This window comes from Ostrinia nubilalis, chromosome 8, assembly GCF_963855985.1.
Source record: "Ostrinia nubilalis chromosome 8, ilOstNubi1.1, whole genome shotgun sequence".
Lineage (NCBI taxonomy): Eukaryota > Metazoa > Arthropoda > Insecta > Lepidoptera > Crambidae > Ostrinia > Ostrinia nubilalis.
The window spans coordinates 6,813,080-6,835,055 of record NC_087095.1 but is presented as its reverse complement, the minus strand read 5'-3'; the positions used below and the strand labels follow the sequence as shown (position 1 = coordinate 6,835,055).

General features: G+C 35.8%; 1 protein-coding gene across 5 annotated transcripts in view; it reads right to left on the bottom strand.

The window, feature by feature from the left end:
* LOC135073839 (sorbin and SH3 domain-containing protein 1) overlaps positions 1–21,976 on the bottom strand; it is a 186,913-nt gene that overhangs the window by 43,683 nt on the left and 121,254 nt on the right. For 3 of the 5 annotated variants that reach the window (XM_063968052.1, XM_063968054.1, XM_063968051.1), the window contains one exon: positions 12,485–12,532. The exons of the other annotated variants lie outside the window; for them this stretch is intronic. In XM_063968052.1, coding sequence (XP_063824122.1) covers positions 12,485–12,532 — 48 coding nt within the window. The remainder of the gene's footprint in view (positions 1–12,484; positions 12,533–21,976) is intronic. 5 annotated transcript variants of the gene reach the window in all.

The following is a 21,976-nucleotide window of genomic DNA, read 5'->3' as shown; positions in this document are numbered from 1 at the left end:
CTCAAGCATAGTTCTGATTCTGTGATTTGATAAATATTAGCAATATTTAGACAAATCACAGTTTTGAATCTACTCTTGAGTAAATGTTTCTAATTGAGTCTCGTTTTGAGAACCTTCGTTTGAGAGTGAAAATCGTCACGTCTATTATAAAAAAAAAAACTTTTTTTTTGCATCGTCCAGCCAGGTGTTTCAACTTTTTTCAAATAAAAAGAATGGAAACTTTTTTTAATCTATAGGCCTATTTTCGTGTCTAATGAAGACTCAAATAGTCGTGTTTCCTGTTTTCGCGGTAACGGCCACAGATTATGCAACTTGTCAACGTGCCAAGCTTTCAGGTGTTGTGACCTTTGAAGACGCTCATTTGTTGACACACCCGGTGATTCATACACCTAACACGTCATTTGTTTCTAATAGTATGTAATATGGTACGTAATTTTCGTACACAATAAGATTCAATGTCATGGTGATTCAAGTCTTATAATCTTTTGAGGACTTGAAAGCTCCACATTTAATGTTTTAAGTGCCTACTTATAGCTTCTAAAAATTATTTGTTTGTAGGTAATTGTTATTTATTTATCATAGAACTAAGGAAGGATTACCAATATCTAAAAATACCCACTCTAATTTTAATGAGTCTCGTTTTATAATAATCTCGATCCGTTCCTTTATTCTTTACTCGTTTAATTTCGTCTAAAATAGCGCCGGTGTTGACACACATACGTGTCTCGAATAGAGACAGCTATTTCTGTCGGTCTGTGGGCTCTCTAATGACCAGAACTATCGTTCATAATAAATTTGGAAGATCATTGCGTAATAATATCTACTTTTGAAACACTTAAGTTCATCTTTCATCGACTCTCCCTAACTCTATGCATGTAAATGTTATCGTAATAGAAACTAATTTTGTTTTGATTGATAAGACTGCTAATCAAAAACATATTGGAAATGGGAAATAGTTTTGAGTTTGCCTATTATTATAGCAATGGTGCGATTGCAATTTGCAACATTACTTTGCACTGTAAAAAAATCATTTCAAAACATTTTCACTATTTTTTAGGGTTCCGTACCTCAAAAGGAAAAAACGGAACCCTTATAGGATCACTTTGTTGTCCGTCCGTCCGTCTGTCAAGACCCTTTATCTCAAGAACGCGTGAACGTATCAAGCTGAAATTCACATGAAATACTCAGGTCTATTGTCCCTTTAAGCTGTGAAAATATCAAACTTCTAAGCCAAGCCAATCAAAAGATACAGCCGATTATGTCGATATTTTCAACAAATTTTCGACACTCGCAAAGGAATCAAAACCTACAGGATACTTCCCGTAAACTCAGAATCTTGAAATTTGGCATAAAGCATTGTCATATAATGCAAATATAGGAAAAATTGCGAAAATTACATTTTTTTAGTTACATCACATAATATATATTTTTTTAATAATTTTAAACTTACTACCCATTTCCTCATAAACGCGTAGAGGTATTAAATTGAAATTCATACCAAATACTCAGGTCTATAATACCTTTAAGCTGTAACAAAATCAAACTTCTATGTCAACGCAATCAAAAGAAACAGCAATTTAAGCTGCATATTTTGAAACTCGCAAGTACTCGCAAGGGAATCAAAACCTAAAGGGTACTTCCAGTCGACCTAGAATCTTGAAATTTGGCATGAAGCAACGTTTTATAGCACACATAAAGGAAAAATTCCGAAAACCTTAAATTTTTAGTTACATTACAAAATATATATTTTTTAATAAATATAAACTTATTACTTTTTTCCTCATGAACGCGTAGAGCTATCAAGTTGAAATTCATATCAAATACTTAGATCTAATTGCCTTTAACCCGTGAAAAAAAAAAAATTCTAAGTCAACGCAAAAACGCAAAACGCAAAAGTACAACCATTGATACCGCATATTTTGAAACTCGCAACTACACGCAAGGGAATTAAAACCTAAAGACCACTTCCCGTTGACATAGAATCTCGAAATTTGGTAAGAAGCAATAGCTTACAGCACAGGTAACAGAAAAATTCCGAAAAGCTAAAAATTTTAAGTAGTTATACCACCAAAAAAATTGTGATTGTAAACATAATTTTAGTTACAGCAATGACAAACGATAAAGAGATCTTTGTCTTAAATTTATGCTCCTCCATCTTTCCCCATTGTAATGTTATGAATTTCATTTTGCAATAAAAATACCATAGTTATGACTCGATTGTCGTAATGAACGAACTTTGTAAACCTTGCAGGTTTGTACGGAACCCTCGGTGCGCGAGTCCGACTCGCACTTGGCCGGTTTTTTTTAATAAAAAATTGCAAGGTTGGTGAAATAAGAGTAACGCTCGACTATGGTGAAAAAAGATTAAACCATGACACCTAATTTTCAGCATCACGCTTCTGATAATTTTCCAATTTGATACGAAATCGAATGTATCACAAATAATATGCATAATTCGAATCATTTCGTTTGAGCCAACCTAATATAATACAAATCTTATCAAAATTTCGATATAGCGTAGTAAACAAAAATCATAAAACAGGAATTGGAGTTTTAACTGGTTAGACATAACAGCGGAATTCGTTTGACGTGTTGTTTGGCTTTCGTAAACACGCGGGATAGGATGCCGAAAGAAAAATGTGATGAATGAACTTATAAATAATCTCAGTGACTTCTAAAGACTTTAATCTTCGGACGCTAGGCACGGACGATTCCTTCACGTTATTATTGTTCCAGTAATGTACAGACGAGGGCATATCAAGGTAAACATTGGCTACTTAATGTAGTTGTATCAAGTGCGATTTTGCGATTGCGATTTAGTCTGGCATAGTAAAATCATCTACTACGTATTTATACACTTTTAAAACGTTAATAGGTAAATTTTTTTGCTGTTGCTGTAATATAATGTTACTGGCAGCAAACTACACTATTTACTCTTAGGGCCTCGTAGTAAATGTTTGTAAATAGGCACACAATAACAAGCTCTACGCCCCAAAACATAATATACGGTTGAAATTTAATCATCTGATTACCCAATATAGGCAATATTTAAATCCAGGCTTTATCCTGCGCCCGAAGAAACTGGAAAACAATGAAGCTGTGGATGTTCAATATTCAGCATCTATGAATAATTAAGCGGCAGCCTGATAGAGTCCAGTTTGCGCTGAATTCACCAAAAACTGCCGGTCGGCCATATCAGACTGCAGCTCTAGTGTTGTTCGTTGTTATCGAATATCGATGATAAGGAATAATCAAGCGGTAGTCTGATAGAGACCAGTTTGCGCTGAGTTCACCAAAAACTGCCGGTCGGCCATATCGGACTGCAGCTCTAGTGTTGTTCCTTGTTATCGAATATCGATAATAAGGAAAGATTAAGCGGTAGCCTGATAGAGCCCAGTTTGCGCTGAGTTCATCAAAAACTGCCGGTCGGCCATATCAGGCTGCAACTCCAGTATGCTCTAGTGTTGTTTAGTTTTATCGAATATCGATAGTAAGGAATAAATATTAAGCGGTAGCCATATATTAGAGGCCAATCTGCGCTGAATTCACTTAAATTGCCGGTCGACCATTGCAGACTCAGCTCTAGCATGCTATAGTGTGTTGGTAGTGTTCGTGATTATCGATTGTAAGTAATAATTAAGCGAGAGCCTGATAACGGTTCGCGATGAAAACCACAAGAAACAAAACTGCTGCTCGGTCATTGCAGTCTAGTGCACATGTATGCAGTGCTTCATTATCAAATATTGATAACAACGCATAATATCCAAAATTTTTATCAGTTGTGCACACTTAACTACAAGTGCTAAATAAATCACTGTCACTGATAAGGCTTTACGTCGATCCCCGATCTGGTAAATAAATCCTTGTTTCTCGAAATTGTCTACTAACTGAAATAGTTAAGTAAATATTTTTATATTTGCGACGACGAAAAAGATAATTTTTCAAAATTTTCTCAATTTTAAAATAGCTATAGTGTATTGAATACTATGTCATAAGTACTATCGCACAATTCCCACCAAACCGTTAGGTGAAAGAGTACAGAAAAAGTCAAATCTAAATCTATCGATAAAATCGTCGATAACTAGGCATCACTAAACAAAGCAGAATGATCAGAATTTCAATGTTGTTCCTATTGTACGGCATCGTGGCAAAGATGCTTGCACCGCTGATACGTTTCGACCAACCATGTCTAATATGCGAATCAAACCGAATTTCGCTAAATGTACGGAATACTCAATATGGTTGCAATGTCATACAGATTTCAGTGTAGTTTAGATGCATAACTCTGGAATATTAAGATAACCTGTCTGGCAATACAAGTAGCTTTGCAAGTTACATTGGGACGTGTATGTACCTTGAAAAGTGCCTACATTTGAATTGAGATTGACCTCGACAAAGAGCAATCGAACCTACTTATTTTCTATTTAGTTTCAAGCACAAAAATAAGGGTGCTTATAAATAGGTACTCGTAACTAAAGAAAAATCGAACAACATATTACTACGAGCTTAAGCGGCGGAATACAGCAGTTTGTTTTTCGAGCGTATATTTGTGAATCACGATAAAAATATTTGATAATATTTCCACTCTATTTTTATCCTAAACTTTTGGCCGAAAGGTTAAACATAAATACTAATATAAAATTTCGGGTATGCATGTCCGCATTTTTTACTCAATCCAATAGGTACTTATCTATCGAGGGAAAATTACATCTTAAGTCGTTAAGTTTTACAACTGCCCGGTAAGGAATCAATTGAGTCGTTAACAGAATCTTCAGGGTCGCATTAAAGGATGAGACAATGTCGTATTTGTTCGCAATAAACGCTAATGTTGTGTGAAACACCGCGATTTTACAGCGTACAGCGTTATAAACCGCTGTAAGGTCGCAGGGCATCTGGCGTACGAGAACATGTGTTCGCTATTTTTATCTCGCCCATTCAGAGCTCTGATATCGCATGCTTTTAAAACGATTAAAACACAGTTAATGTTACAACACTTTGTTGACTTGCAGCCATATTGCCCAGTTTTTGGACACGTCTGTATCATCATCATCATCATCATTTCAGCCACAGGACGTCCACTGCTGAACATAGGCCTCCCCCAATGCTTTCCATGTTGATCGATTGGTAGCGGCCTGCGTCCAGCGCTTCCCTGCTACCTTTACGATGTCGTCGGTCCACCTTGTAGGTGGACGTCCCACGCTGCGTTTTCCGGTACGCGGCCTCCATTCCAGAACCTTTCTGCCCCATCGGCCGTCAGTTCTGCGTACTATGTGCCCTGCCCATTGCCACTTCAGCTTTATCAATACTGTATTATAAAAAAAAATGCTAACCGAAGATGTCCTCGTAGATTTTGATAAAACGAACGTTATTAGTCCAGTGTTTGCCTGAAGGGGTAACAAACATCTATCCACTCTAACAAACATTAGCGCTGTATGCAACGTTCTGATCTGAATTCACATAATTTAGCCTAAATGTGGTGTTGTTTATTTTCCTATAACAATGCTATTTGATATTATTTATTTACCTCATGCAAATTGAGCTTTACCCAATCATATTGTTAATTTATAAATTATTACTGCAATCGGCTCTAAATTCCCATTAGTAATTTCATTCTGGGCCTAATCACTAAATATATGGGTATTAACGCGCTAATTCTGCAACAATATGATGCATTGCTGCATAAGCTGACTTGAGAATGCATCGTTACCTAGCTATCAAGTCTTGGCATTAGCTCCAGCATCCGGGTATTACCCTGAACGTTCTGTTATTCTATGTAAATTCCAGAGCATCATATCTTGGTAAACATAAACAGCAACTTGGAATCTGGGCGAACACATCTTGTGTTTGACAGATGTCCGCTCCGTTGGGTTTTAATCGAGGGGCCGTCTGGGAATGCAGCGCTGTTTTAAGAGCCTGAATATGTGGGTAGACACTAAATAATTCATTCGGATTTTGTATGGTCACGAACTGCATCAACATTGTGCTGATCTAACTTATTGAATGGAGATAGCCGACTCTAAATAATATTACGAGTACTACTGGTACTACCACACCGATTAAGTCTATGGATACTCAACATCAAATAAATCGCACCTTCCACGACGCGAACTTTAAAGATTTTCTTCTGACACAATCATGGATGCACGAACATGAGTGAGTTTTGTGTGGTGGCTAAGGTTGTGCTATGGTGATGGCTCGCTACTGTTCGTTTTTAAAAATTTTGACATACACTATCGTTATGTGTGTACCACGTAAGTAGTGTACATACGTACACACACAAGTAAAGCTCACTCGACTTCGTTGGTGCCTATAATCCTTTTCAAATTCGTACTTTGTACCTGTATAAAATACACTGAACCTATTCTGCGATTGTTGATCTTTAATTTCTCAAAAATGTTACGTTTATCTATGGAACCCAAAAAGGCTACAGTTTTCGATTGCCTCGCTTTTAGTGAACTGGCGGCAAACAATAACGGTACAATAGAGCTTTTAGACAGACTGACGCTTTTGTCTGCCGGGGGGAGGGGGAGTGCCTTGTAAGTGCATTATTGACTACCCGAACGCCCACCTGTATGGGAATATTCTTTTCATTGGTAAATTTTATTGAAACTTTCCTATTGATCGTTTAACGAGTGTCGAAGGCTACCTACGCCAGTATTTTAGAATCCAATTTCAATGCAGGTATATGTTTTCTTGTATTTGTGTTCGTTACTCACACTCCAATCTGAAAATAATGGCGTAATTTTACTTTTTGTATTGTTTTCCATGCTTACTATTATTATCTTTTTCATCAAAAATGTAGGGAAAGAGAAAACTATGTAGGTACATGTTTTATTTCAAACCTCTCCATCCGCTTGAAATGTATGTGCCTGGCTAGTTGAAATGCTCATCTTCATTCATAAAGCTCTAAATGGAATTTGATTCGAACCAAAGATTCAAGTTTCCTCCAAAAGCAAAGCCCAAATACCAATACCAACAAACGATTCCAGTTATTACTTCCTAAACATTTATCAAAATATACGTCTACCCTTGTTGTTTACACAACACGAGTGTACACGCAGATTACGCTGGAGAATTTTCATCGGGTTCCATTGAAGCGTATTTCTTCGTCAAAGGCATTTTTCTCGGTGCGAATCTGTGGCGTAATGGGAAAAGTTGTAACAAGTATTCAGAACGTTCTGTATAGGGTGGGTGGAAAATCGCATTTAACTATAAAGCAGGTGATTTAATGCAGATACAATAACTAAGGCCAATTTCTGATTGGGTCGGTTTGGTACCCTTGTGTTTTCTATACGTCTTTAAAAAAAATAGAGACAGACATGGCCGTACCGACTGATTTCTATAACCATAGACAATCGGTCTACTTCCACCCTGTCATTTGTTATTTAGTTATTTATTAGAGTTGCATAGGTCAATGGTTGGTTTATGATGATAAAATGCTATCATCTTTCTGCCAAAAGAACGCTCTTGGTGTGCGAACTTCAGCTTCAAGCTAATATTGGAAATTATCGTTGAAATTTTCAGGCAGTAAAGCGTACGTAAAGCAATTTGTACAGTGAACAGGACATCATATTAAACATAAGATACCCCATAGTATGGCTTGATGTTCCATCACCCGAATGTACTTTAACAACGTTTAAGCGAGTTCGTACACCCTGTGTGCCATTAATATTCTGACGAGTCGCCGCCGAGGCAACTCTATAAAAGTTCAACGAATGTCACGCTCCGCACAGCTTATTATGTACACGAAGATAATTGCTTGTACAACCTGCATATTATACCGTAAACTAATTTATGTTCCAAGTGATATACGAACGAAAATAGACAAGCATCATTTGAAAAGAAGGAATTGAAAGAAAGTCACTTACTATCAGGTGAGATACAAGCCAAGGGCTTACTCGTTCTAGTTAAAAAAAAAAGTAAAGACCCAATTTTAAGATTGATTCGTTAAATTACGACGATGGCACACTGAAAGATAAACTGCAACGTATTGTTATTTAATAATAACTCGACTATATTATTCAGCAAACAGGCGGAATCTAAATAGTAAAACCATGTATTTGAATTGAGCTGAATCCGGTTTTCAATCGATGAGTGGAAAAAAATATTGGAATTAATTTAGGTGCGCTGTTAATTAAAAAATCAAACATCAGGAAAAATCTATTCTCGTCCATCCTAAAGCAATATTTACGTACGCATTTTTACCGCACGAAAAATACTGCACGAAAAATAATGGAATATTTTATTAATCATGTAACAAAGGTTATGTGTTTCTTTGAAATTGCAATAAGCCCGAGTTCTCCAATGGCTGTGGATACAAAAGATCAATTGGGAAAGAACGCTAAAAAAGGATTTCATACAAATGGAAACGTTCCAGTTGGAAAAGCCTTTTGTTTTTTCGCTGGCGAGGAAACGTTTTAGGAGTATGTAAACCGTTTTGTTCACTCTACATTAATGTCCATTCACTACTGAGTTCAATTTGATAGAACGAACAAGTCATTTGTTTTAATTAATTGACCAGTCTAATATAATAATCTGTCATCTAATATATTACTATCACCTTTTTATAAACACAAACATTTCTTTGCAAGTGATAAAGAAGTTTTACTTTTCGATATAATAGAAAGTGTCTAAAAGCGAATTGCAAATCTTAAACGATTCGACGTAAGTATTTGTAGAGTACTCAGGCTTTACTTTAAATTCAAAATATATATGTCTTCAATAAACTGTTAAAAACGTTTAAAAAAACTTTCATTCCAGTCAAAAAACTTTAACGGTATTTATAATAGGTTGACCTAAGAAAGCGTTATTTTCATAAAATTAATTTGTACCCCGAAAGAGGGTTAATAAGAAATTTTTGAGTAGCCAGTTGTGAGAACGCAGTAATTAAATAAAATTGACAGAGTAGGTACATTTACATCCTTGAGCATAAATTCTCACATTTGTGTGAATTAAGTATGACGTAAATACATAGGTATACGTCTACGAGTAACATGTGAATAATATACTAAATATTATTATGTTGATAACACACCTATTATATGCGTTTTAATAATATGACGTTTTTATAATATTAGCATTTAGACCATTTTTTTCAATAACAGGACAAAGTTGTAAACATGAATTACGAAAATACTTTAATGCATTTTTAAGCGATGATCAAATAAACAAATAATATTGAGGCCTCTACAAAAAAAAAACACAAATTAATAAAGTTATGTTAACCCTTCACTGGAGAATATTTTTATTACAAAATTTTCTATGCGAAATTGACCCTTGACTGGTCAAAACTCACCCAATTTAGGGATTTGAGTGGCCAAATTGATTTTAGATTTTCTCATCGTTACAAAATAATATTCATTCACAAATTATATCAAGTTCTGGACGAATAACTTATATCGATAATTTGCATATTATAAAATGTAGGTAAGTAATTCATGGACATAAAAATTGATTTATGAACATAACTAAACAAGTCACCTGGAATCCTATTTATTTTGTATTCAAACTAGACCTTGTTGACAATCGTCAATGAAATGAAGTTGTTTAATGAATATTGAGTGTGCTAATGTCACCATAAAGATGGTAATTAGGACCTTGGCCGCCACTACGTAACCGTTTGCGAAGCGTCAACGATAAAATACCAGTTTTATCAATAAGGCGCAGGAAATTGAGAAATTTGTTAAACATCTCACCTCCTACACCGTATCGTGAATTCTTACATTTTCGTCTAAAACCAATAATATACTGTTGGCAATCCAATTTTTGTTTATGTATCGTTTTTCTTCACAAAATGACGCGTCTGTTTATAATGTAAAATTAAGAGATTTTTACTGTTTGTTCAAAATAATCTCTGGAACATAATGGACTTATTTTGATGGATTTTTTACTGATCATTGGGTATTATAATGTGTAACATGGGCTACTTTTATTTCAGAGGATTCCAGTTGAAAATAGTTTAATCATAAAATTGGTGTGATTTCCAAATTATAAAGGCAAAGTCACAGGCAGAAGCTAGTTATATTAATAGTATCCACTTTAACATTTTATAGGATTTTTAACCTTGATGCTAAGAAAACTATGTGATCTTGCCGAGGATCAATGTAAAACAGATACATAAATTCATTTTATGTCCCGTAAAATAACTGATTGATCAATGGGCAACTCATGAGATTGTTGTAGAAAAATCGCACCTATTACAATTTACAAAAGATGTAAAATGTTTACCTTGATGTGACGTATAGGTATTTCTGGCCTATCGTTAATATTATACATTTAAAATAGGTACTATCTTCATAGTCTCATCATTGTTTTTTTTTAACATTTCTTCAATGAAAAACAGTGAAGTAGGCCAGTAGCATAGTTTTCAGGATGTTAATTATTTTGAACAGTAAATAAATGTAAGGATGAAGTGACTACTGATCCAGTGAACGGAAGTGCACGGTGTGTGGTTTACTGGTTTATCAGATGATGTAATGTTTGATCTAGCGCAGCGTGGTCTCGGAGGCCACACGGTGTCATTGATAGGGTTATTAGTCCGTAGAAAATATAAAATATGGCGTTCATGGGAACAGGGACCACGAGAGAAAAAAAAATATTGTTTCCCTCTCTATGTCCAACATACTTTGGAACCATTTTTCTCGATAGAGAAAATTATTTCGTTTATATATCGGTATATTATATCGGTTTACCAATATAATTTTGCTGCTGGTAGCAGTATTACTAGGTATACTTATTCATTTTTCCACGCAAGACTTGAAGATCAATAGCATTATGCCCTTTTGTTTGGTCCTTGCTAGGTAGATACTGTTAAACAGACTTATAAAGACTGAAAGAAGAGACGGGCTTATAAAGACTGGAAGAAATCTCATACGCGATTGTCTCACGTAGCCATTTATAACGTCATCTTTTCCCAATAATAAATCTTTTAATTACGTATTCATTGGGTAATCAAATAGTGGAAAAAAATTACGCAATCGGCGCCATTTTAACTGTGAAATAGGACTGACGGTAGTTAGAACCGCAGCCGTGACGTCAAAAGTAAACCGCATAAAATGTGCACAAGTGGCGCCTATTATTTGCTTTAACACAACATTTGCTCGCCATATTTTATTACGTTAAATTAGGGACATCTAATTGTCTCTATTCAACGCTCTGTCGAGCGATCTCTTATAATTGTTTAATGCCGAATATAAGAAATCGAGAGTTCAGTTAAGACGTCGACCCTTCCAAGAATCTAAGCTTTTGCTTCGAATACTTATTAATTCATGCAGTTCCCTGGAAAATTATTATGTCAACTCAAAAATGCTTTGTGCAAAGTCACTAAAACGTTTCATAAACAAACGTTTGACAGAATAGTTAAATCAAACGTTTGAGCGAAGAGGCGCCATCATCATAGAGTAAGCAGAGTCAGCCCTCCGAGGGACTAATGCCCTCTTTATGATCCTGCCCTTTTATGGTTATTTCGGATATGATTGTCGCCGACCGTAAACTCATTCGCTCATAAGCGGGCGCTGTCCTATGTATAATAATTTGTGACGGAATTTTTGTTTGTCAGGAATCCGCGTTATTACGTTACGCAGGTAACGTTTATGGTAATGAGAGCCGCCCGTACGACCTTACAGTTTTATGTCGTGATAGACGTGACGATGAATAATTTGCTATACAAACGAGAATTATGAATTTGTACGAGCTCTTCTCTGAGTGGAGCACTCAGTGCACGGAGTTGAGCCACAATTAAGTATATTAATACCTAATTATAGCCAAATTAACGTTAGTTAAAACAACGACATAACAAAACCACACTTCAAACATCACAAAAGAAACGACAAACAAGAGATTAGTAAGCGCATCACTGACAATGACAAACAAAACTAAGTTATTTCACACAGCATCGACTGCACTTCAAACAAAAGGATGTTTTTCGAATAAAACTGACAGTAGAGTTACAGGTAATTTAAATATTTTAACAAACCTAAAAATGGTATAAATGTAGGTACTGTTTTATCGTGTTTCAAAGTTTCAAGGACTTTTCACAGCGTTTTCGTGTTAAAATTTTTATTCTTCATTGTTTACACTTTGGATATTTCCATTGTTAACATAACAATAATGAGTTACGTATTAACTATTGTATGTATTACGTATAAAGGTTAAAAATGAAAAGAAAGAGGCTTCAAATGTACTATACGAGCATTACCAATTTTTCATAATGTGTGAGGAATTATACTATGTATGAAGTATGAGCAGAACGTATTCCAAATGTATGAAGTATGAGCAGAACGTATTCCAAATATATGATATCAACAATCAATGGGGACTGGTAGAGTCTAAATCTCATCAATAGTTGTGACAGCTTAATTAGTCAAATACAGGTCAGATCAACAAAGATGATGATTAACTACATAAATTAAGGAATATATTATTGAATGATCCTGTAAGGGACGAAGGACACGAGCCACACACAACACATTCCCTTACTGTGTACCTGGGGAGGTCGAGCGCGCCTTGAACGTCGGCGTGATCATGACGGTCTCTGAAAATCACAATCAAATCCATCAGAATGATGAAAACCCTCACCTAAAGTAACCTCTCTATAGTAAAAATATTTTCGTAATTTTGTTCCTAAGTAAAAATAAAATACTTCATGTAACCTCCTTGGTCAGCCAATTCAGGTTCGGTTTCAGTGGGTACGTTCTGGGTATAAAACTAAAAGTAGGTTCACGTCAACCAAAATAATTAGAATTGTTAATCTATAATATATATCTATTTTTTTTATACACTTGACTAATTCAGTCACTCCTACACACGGTAAAATACTTTCGCTTCACAAAATTTATAAGTTCTTAAAAATTAAAAGGAGGTAATCATGGTACGACGTAATCAATTTTAACCACTTTCAAAAAATAATTTCTTGTAATGTGAATAATCGGTAATTTGGAAGAAAGACAAATACGAATGGTAATTTTCATCACGGAACTAAACACTACACTTTTTGAGAGTGCAATAGAAATATGCTTGTCACATGTCAAACACGTGCGGTATTTCAAAATGTACTACTCCACTACTATCAATATTTATCGCTATGATAACATTATCGTACAACAATACATAGTATTTGGGACACCAAAGTTAGTGTTGCGGTTCGGTTAGCGATAAGTATCGTAAACTCACAGGGTGAAGGTGAAGGATGTGGGTCACTCCGCACATGCGTCACTAAGGCTACCGTTCCACCTAATATGTGAGACATATGCTATGAAAAAATAAAGTCTAAAATGCTACCAGACTAATCTAGTTAAGATGTGGCTGTACCATTCAGATATTTTTAAGATCTGTAGCTCATTAGTTCGCATTTTGAGCATTCATCTTTTAGTTGAAATATAAAAATTAGCTCCGTTAAATACCGCTTTATCTGCCTTAATTAAACTTAACAATGATAGTGAAATAACTATCGGATATCATCTTAATATATCTTACATCCCTCGCTAAGTATAGAAGCTTATCGTATTACCGGTTTCGTGGAAGAGCAGCCTAACTCACTAGTTCACGACTAAGTGTGCTAAACCAATATTGAATTAACGTGAACAGAATAATTGTGGAGAAAGCCGCCGACTTCCATTCTCAGCCAGCTCATCAGGCTCCGTCAATACAAACAAATGCCCGTTTTAATTATTAACACCCAACCTCATTCCATGTCATTTTCGTTTACATGCGAAATTGGCTCCTAGAATATTTGATAAACGTATCCGAGTACATTCCAGTCTTTATCAATGGAACTTTCGATAAAAATTTAATTATGTATAAGCAATCAAGGAACTGTCAGCAGCCGATGGAAATTGGTTTCTATTGTGTGCGTGAATGTCAACCTATGAGATCATTTATTAATTTGATATCTAGGACATCTAGTTTTTTCAATAAGTAGTGTCAAGGTTTGCATTGAGTAGCGAAACGCGATAAGCATCGCACCAGCAAATCTGGTGATCCCTAAGCAAATTATGATCTGCGTCTAGCAGAGAGCTAGGCGGATAGTGTTGGCATTGGCAGCGGTTGGTCCGTGAAATCGAATTGGCCCACAGTCAGAGACGAAAATAAGCAGGTATAAAATCGAATTCGGTGAATCGCGAGACCGAAGCTCAGGTGCACGCGCGGCCCAATGAATCAGCAATGGATTGAGAAATACGTTTGGGAGACGGAGTTACATTCCTAAACACGGCTCAATTACGAATCGCTGGTATCCTAAAGTATGATTTATACATTCTACATCGAACTGCAACTTTGGCCCGCAGCCCTTCTCTCGCGAACTGATGAACAAAGTTAAATTATCTCACGTGAAGTATCTGTGAAATTAATTTAGAGCGCAGTTTCGATCTAGATACCTTTTGTGTGTATCTTTGAGTCTAGATCGATTCGTAGTCGAAGGTGGCCTACTCTTGCTAAACTTAGTCGGGTAGGTAACATTACTAAAACGGCTACTACCACAGATTGTCACATAAATTAATTTTCTCGAAATAGACTTTACATTTTTCATAATTTTATTTTTGGCTAAATTACCTACTTAGTTACCTATACGATTTGTGTCCATTTAGGTTTTGAATACAATGCTCTAAAATAATTAATCAAAGTGTAGAAAATTGTGTGAAAATGTCAGTAAAATCAATAAAATCTGAAAATACTGAAACCAAATTCTGTGCTTCATCGATGACGTAACAAGTTACACAATCCAATGATTGGCTATAATAGCTATAATAAGAGCACAATAACGGCGATCCGTCGGAATTGTTCGTTTTAATGTCTCCTCGTGTGTCGGGCGCGGCGTCACAGATGAGTTGCGCCGGCGCAATAGAGCCCAGATCCTGTGCTGTGAAGCTCGCAGGGGTGAACGCTTTTATCAAATTATGGTATGTTTATTTTTCAGTCTCTTAAACGATGGAGAAAGAGTGATAACTCCTGAAGTTATTTCATCGTCATTTCAGCCATAGGACGTCCACTGCTGAACATAGCCCTCCCCAATGATTTCCACGATGACCGGCCGGTAGCAGTATTTATTTATTCTCAAATTGTTTTCTTTGATAAAAATTACTTTCACTCATCACATTTTTTCATCATCATATCGCTAATAATGTAAAAATACTACTTACACATTAAAGTGTAATAAAAATGCTTCGATCGTCATACGAGCATTATAGGTAAGTTTTAAATATTTACAGTAGGTACTTAAGGCCTGATAACACACTGAGAACACCTAATTAACAAATTGGATGACTGCGGCATTCATTAAATTGGATAGATATCGTTATCATTTTCTTAAGATTAATAATTTGAAGAAATATGAATCATCAATGGCCTAAACTAGCTAGAGTACATCAGAATCATCTTATTTAGACAGCCAGTGGTCAACCCTAGCAGTGGGCAAGCCACACCCGTTCACAGACAATGAGATTAACAGTTTGCTGCTTGCCCGTATAGGCATGAATGGGCCCAACACACGACAACCAGCGCAAACGCACAAAACCCGCACCAGGAACAATTTTATTCCATTCCTAACCCTACTCCGTCAACATAAGAGCTAGCACACTTACGGGCTTCAACGTTGGAATCGAATGTCGTTCGATTCAGGAAATGCGAGTACTCTCACACAGGGGAGCTGGTAATAAAACGTTGATATGCTTTGTGAGTGGCCTGTTCACTTTGATAGCAGATAAAGAGTATTGAAAAAATCTGGGTCGAAACCAATTTGGGTGATATGACCACACCATTATTTGTGGTCTCTACATTGAAAAAACTTCTTTCAGGACGATTTATTTTACTATACATCTCTGGCTAAACGTAGCCAAGAAATTCAAAGCCAATACAATCTAGAAAACGGCATTGCCCTGAAATATGGACCATAAGAGCCCAGTTCAATGGAAAAAGCCACAAATCTCGGAAGCAATTTAGCTTATCCATACAAGACAGCTAAATCTCACGGATAGATTACCAATTGTGAGATATACGCGATGACTGTGTCCGCATACGTAATGAGAAAGGTAATAGACCAGAAAGGGTCTATTAGGAACTTTATGAGCAACTGCAGGTTGCAGATAGCAACTTAGTTACTACATCTTGGTGTTAACTTTTTGCGTAAAGTCTCGTAGAGGTTTTGCGTAAGTCATCTTGAGGGATTTGATTGTTAAGTCTTGCTTATAATAAATAATGATTTGATAAAAATAATGTGCCTACTGGTAGCAAATCCACAACATTGTATTACAGAGTCATTAATAATACTCGGCATTTTAGTGAAAACATAAAATAGAGCTTTTTGTCTATGAGACCTTTTAGTAATAACGATTCGTAATCTCTTTAATACTTTTAAAGGTTATCATTGAGTACGATTTTCAATACCTTTTAATTTAAAACACTGCTGCACTGGCCATTCTAACAAATAAATTAACCCTTTTCGTCGCTATCGCTTTCATGGATGATAATTTAAACCTGAATCTCAATCGATGTCCACCGGGGAGCGGAGATCGTTTCTTTATTGCTTCACACGACAACATTCCATTGCAATGCATTTCAGGCGGTTAAAAACGAAAATATTCGTAATTCATATGGTAGGTACGGTAGGTATCGTTTAAAAGTTAATTAATAGGATTTGATTCCAATATTTATCATCCATCTTGTTGTAAACTAAATACCTAACCTAAATACTTCATATTGAACACAAGGGTTTAGTAGGATGTTTTCTATTTTACTCGTAGAACAAAGACATACCCCAAAAATAGAGATTTTGCGACCGTAATAAGAGACACTTTATTTTTGCATATTTTCTTGCATCTAATATTTCTTGCAAGTAAAGTGAAAAGATATTAATTCAAAAGGCACTCGTATACATGAAGATGAAGAAAATTCAATATAGTCACTGCAAATCCAATTAACGCAATAAACAGTCAACTAATGAGTACCCACGTGAGTAGTGTTGTGGCATAGTGATGTAATACCTATCTCGCTAATGAATGAGCGCTGAGTCATTAGGACAACTGGGTTAAATTAAGGAAACAGTGCCGCACTGGAGTTAACCGTGTTACCGGAAAATTCCGAACACATTTCCATCCTGTGTTATCGGATTAGGCACACAATTTTTATTGCATTAAGGTTTTATTTAACTTTTAAATTTTCAGGAAAATCAGCCCTAAGCCTCACATTCTAAAAGGGCGTTCAAAACTCGATTTAAACTCTAGAATAGATTTAAAACTGTTCATCGTCTAAGCACAGAATATTTTAGAGTATGTATATTTATTTGGAGTTTAACTGAAACAAAACTACTGTCATCCCAACTAATCCCAACTAATATTATAAATGCGAAAGTAACTCTGTCTGTCTGTCTGTCTGTTACGCTTTCCCGCTTAAACCTCGCAACCGATTTTGATGAAATTTGGCATAGAGATAGTTTGAGTCCCGGGAAAGAACATAGGATAGTTTTTATCCCGGTTTTTGAAACAGGGACGCGCGCGATAAAGTTTTTCTGTGACAGACAAAATTCCACGCGGGCGAAGCCGCGGGCGGAAAGCTAGTCAATTGATATAAAACTACACAACTTTATGACAAAGACTTTCACTAAACCAGAAATACAGTTCGCGAGGGAATCGCAAAAACTTTCAGCAACAAATCTAAATCAAAGCGGACGGACCCGCGGGACAACGTTAACCATTTAACACATTGAACGCCAACGCGGTCAATGTTGTCCGACACTGCACTTTCCTACCAGGCCAAGAAAAAATTTCAATTTTTTTAAATTTTCGTTGATAGTTTTTTTTTGTTAAATCGTTACATTATAAACATAAATAAAGGATTTTATTAACATATAGTTGTTTTTGAGTCTCTACATCGTATTATTAAGCGTCGGACATCATTGACCCCCATGGCCCCAGCGAGCGAAAATTCGAAAATCCGTTCCGTAGGGCCGCGCGGTCATGTTGTCGACCATCCCCGCTCGCATCCAAAAAAATAAAGGAGAACAACCAAAAAAATGAAGAGTTGTACATTGGTAGGTTTTTGATATATTATATTACGCATAAATAGGAACATTATAAGGTATAAAATGAGAAACGAAACTAGCAGGATAAGTCTTAAAATAGTGATTAAAAATAATAATAAATTAATCGATGATACCGTAAAAGGAACGCTAAAAGTGATTTTTTTCAAATTGTTTTAATTAAAAAAGGTTTAAATTTTATTAAAAAAAATTAATTTATCATAATTCGTATAAAAGTTGTCCAAAACTGAGCCGTCCCAGCTATGGCATTGTCAGGAAGGCGCTACTATCAATACTGAACTATTAGTTCCGATTTTTGCCTCGTTGGACAGCCATATAATTATGAAATTTACAGGAAGGTGCTATTAACAACTGGGTTATTAATCCAATTTTTGCGACTTGACGTTTTAGAAATTGTTTGACTGTATTTTGAATTTTTCATCCATTACTGTAGTGTCACTTTCGATCGGTTCTTTTGTCAAAACAATAGTGAATTGTCAGTATATTTACAAATAATCTTTAAAAATATACTTAAAATTAAAAATAATTATAATAACATAGCTGATTTAACATGCCAATAATTTGACGTACATGAATAATAAAAAAAGTTTTAGAATAGAGTATCGATAAGAGAAAATGTTTTTTTTCATACATTAAACAAATCTATTTTTTTCGACAATCCTGCTAGGTGTAAGCATCTAATAAGTACAATAATTTATGCCATTAATAAGGTTTTAAATGGCATAAGTTTTGTAGCTGTACAAAGAACTTAGTACCTGTACCAACCCTTCATACAAAGTGGTTGTTCAACAATGAAAATGACTTTTTTTTATTGTCCTGCATAATATAAATTATGTAGAATAAGTAAACGATATGTTTTAATTAATAAACCGTTATTATCTTGCTAAAAAGTTGATACATTTGCAAAAATGCATTGTAGTAATTACCATGTTTCATTGCGCTACCGTTATCCACATTTTTTTTTCTAAGTCCGAGCTTTACTTGAGAACCAAGTGACGTACACTAATCTTGGGAGCCGCGCGGGTCAGCTTATATGAGAATTATTGAAGAAATGCTGTCCATCGGCTCAATACAGAGGTTTGAACATAGGTCTGACTCGCGGTCATCATTGTCCGACGCGGCTCGAACGGAAAGTTAAAGTGTCGCCCATCATTGTCCCCCATGGCCCGAACGGAATAGTGCCATTTTTAGGCTGGCAGCGAAGGTGTTAAACATTCAATACACGTAGATTGTAAATATTTTCAACAAATAAATAACTCATCTGTGTCACGTGCGAAGCCATGCGCTATTAACTATGTGACGACCACCCAACACAGTCCCTGTGGCACAAACTACATACATTATGTATGGCACAACTATTTCATACTTCTACTGGGACCTAAGCCCTGGTGGCTATGGTAGAGTCAGGTGGAATGACATTTAGGGCTGATGTTTAATAGTCGGAATTTTTTAAACTGAAGAATAAGTTGACCAGGCCATAATAAACAAAAGAAGAAGAAGTGGCACATTGACAGTTTCAGTGACACATTGACAGTTTTAGTGGCACATTGACAGTTTTAGTATGCCAAGTTTATTCTTCAGATAAAACTTATCCGACGATTGAAAAATCAGCCCATAAACAATTTTTGGGGGAGGCCTTTGTCCAGCAGTGGACGTCATTTGGCTGAAACGAACGAAACAATTTTTACAGATAATAATGATTCTTCTAAAGCTTTAACCACACCAACGCGTGCACTGTGCAGATCGCCATCGCCTGCGCGATCACGGCGCAATCATTATAGGACCCATGACAGTCCGCGCTGTTGGTGTGGTTGAAGCATAACAAAGGACCAAGGTAGTCGAGTTTAAAAAGTGCACACGTATTATTACTACACTACATTTGTTTGTACTAAAAGGTATGTATAAAGCTTGTTATTTTTCCTTTAATGAGTCGGTTCAAGGGTTATCTGTTACATTAAGACGTAGGTGTGCTACGTATAAAAACAATTTAATCTAGTTATTACGTCGACTTGATCCGCGTGGATTTCAATTCATCACGAAAAGTCTTTATCGCGCGTCCAGCAATCAAAACACGGTCATAAAATACTGTGGTGAAACACTATTTGTTTCTAACCAAAAGAATAAATATGATTTTCATCTACTTGAGAAATTATCCATTTAAATTGAGTCCCCTATTACCCTTTTAAGTGATATAGACAATGCCCAAACCATACCAAATTTATCAATAATGGTTCTACGGCTTACACACACGCACAATAAAACGAAATACCAAATAACTTTAGTATTTATAATATTATTTGTACAGATTAATTAGCCTGCACTGTGGGCCTAAAAAGCGGTGATTTTCCTATGGGAAAGTAATTTTAAGTGCCATTAAGCGAATAGCAACCCACTTTCAGACAAAAAGATATGCGCAGCGTAAATGCTTACCGGTTCCGTGCGTGCTTAGGCACTAAGACTAGGATACTTGCATGTACAGCCCTCCATAAAAGGCACCTCAGAGGCACAGCAAGTTGATTTACTAACATTAGATGCATATCTCAAATCTCTACTGGCTTAGTCATTTACTATGTAACCTTTTTCCTTCCCACCAGTCTCGTCGACGATGGCGCATCAAGTTAAACATTGGGGCAATCTATGTCGTTGAAACAGGTGCTAAATTGCAATAACATGTTAAGATTAACGTGCTGTCTACTGTACAAGCATTAGATATATTAATATCTAGCCTCGAGACGGACGTTTAGGCCATAAAAATCTATTATTTATTTCAACGTAAGTAAAGACACGAAAGTAATGCCTACCTACCTGATTTATTATTAGAATGTACTTTAGTCCATAATAGGGTACGGGCGTAGAGCTTGGCTACTATTTTTATAATTATGTTAAGAAAACTTGTTATGACGCATTATGTTTAAGTAATAATACTTTAACCATCCCAAAACAATACACATTAGTCATGTACATGTACACCTATGTAAATAATACGCTCATTTATATGTAGTTATGTCTTTGGTAATGTTACAAACCGACGAATACTAACACCGACCTTTAACTATTGCTCTAGTAATTTGAGTAAACCTGTCTGTGATCGCAAAAAGAAATATGTAATCTCCAAGACAGTTCAGTAAATTTTAATTATCATAAATGCTACAGGATTGCGGATTATCACACTGGATGCGGTCTGCGATCTGGTCAAACGCATCATGATTACTTTTATTGACAAAATTCGATATCCAGCCTTCGAATTCAACGATAACGTGAGGATTTCGACTGTCAAAATTAGTTTCGTGCTACCATTTTTCATACTAAGTTTACTTTACGTCACTTTCAAAGGGGCGCTGTTTTAAGTTGCCATACTAGATGGCGATTCGAATACGCAAACGATTCGAAGTCGAAGTTTTTCGTGCTAGAGATACTGCATCCAGTGTGACATGTCTTTAAATCGACAAAGAAGAACGGTCATCTGTGACCCAGGCCCGACAGAAACAAGACATACCTCATTTTTTTTGTCATGTCTTAATTAGTTAAATTATATATTTTTTATATTCGAAATCTATGTATAACACCAAAATATTACCCTTTGTTTTTGTTCAGGCGTTATACAAAAACTAATACAAAATGCCTATTTATCATCAAAATTGGTAAATGTATGTACCTAAATGTCTATTACAGCTGCTATGGAATGTATCTAGGTGACCTGGAGATACAGCCGGATTATACAGGGTGGTTATACATATGGAACGATAAGTGATCTCACTCGATTATTTCTAAACTATACAAGATATCAAAAAACTAGTTACTGATTCTGAAAGTGCTTCACGAGCTCTTTCAAATGGTACCAATAATAGGTTACAGATTATGGAAGCTGGTAACATTGAATTTTTGGATCTTGTAACTTCTCGTTTCCACCCTGTATAATCCGGCTGTATCTCCAGGTCACCTAGATAG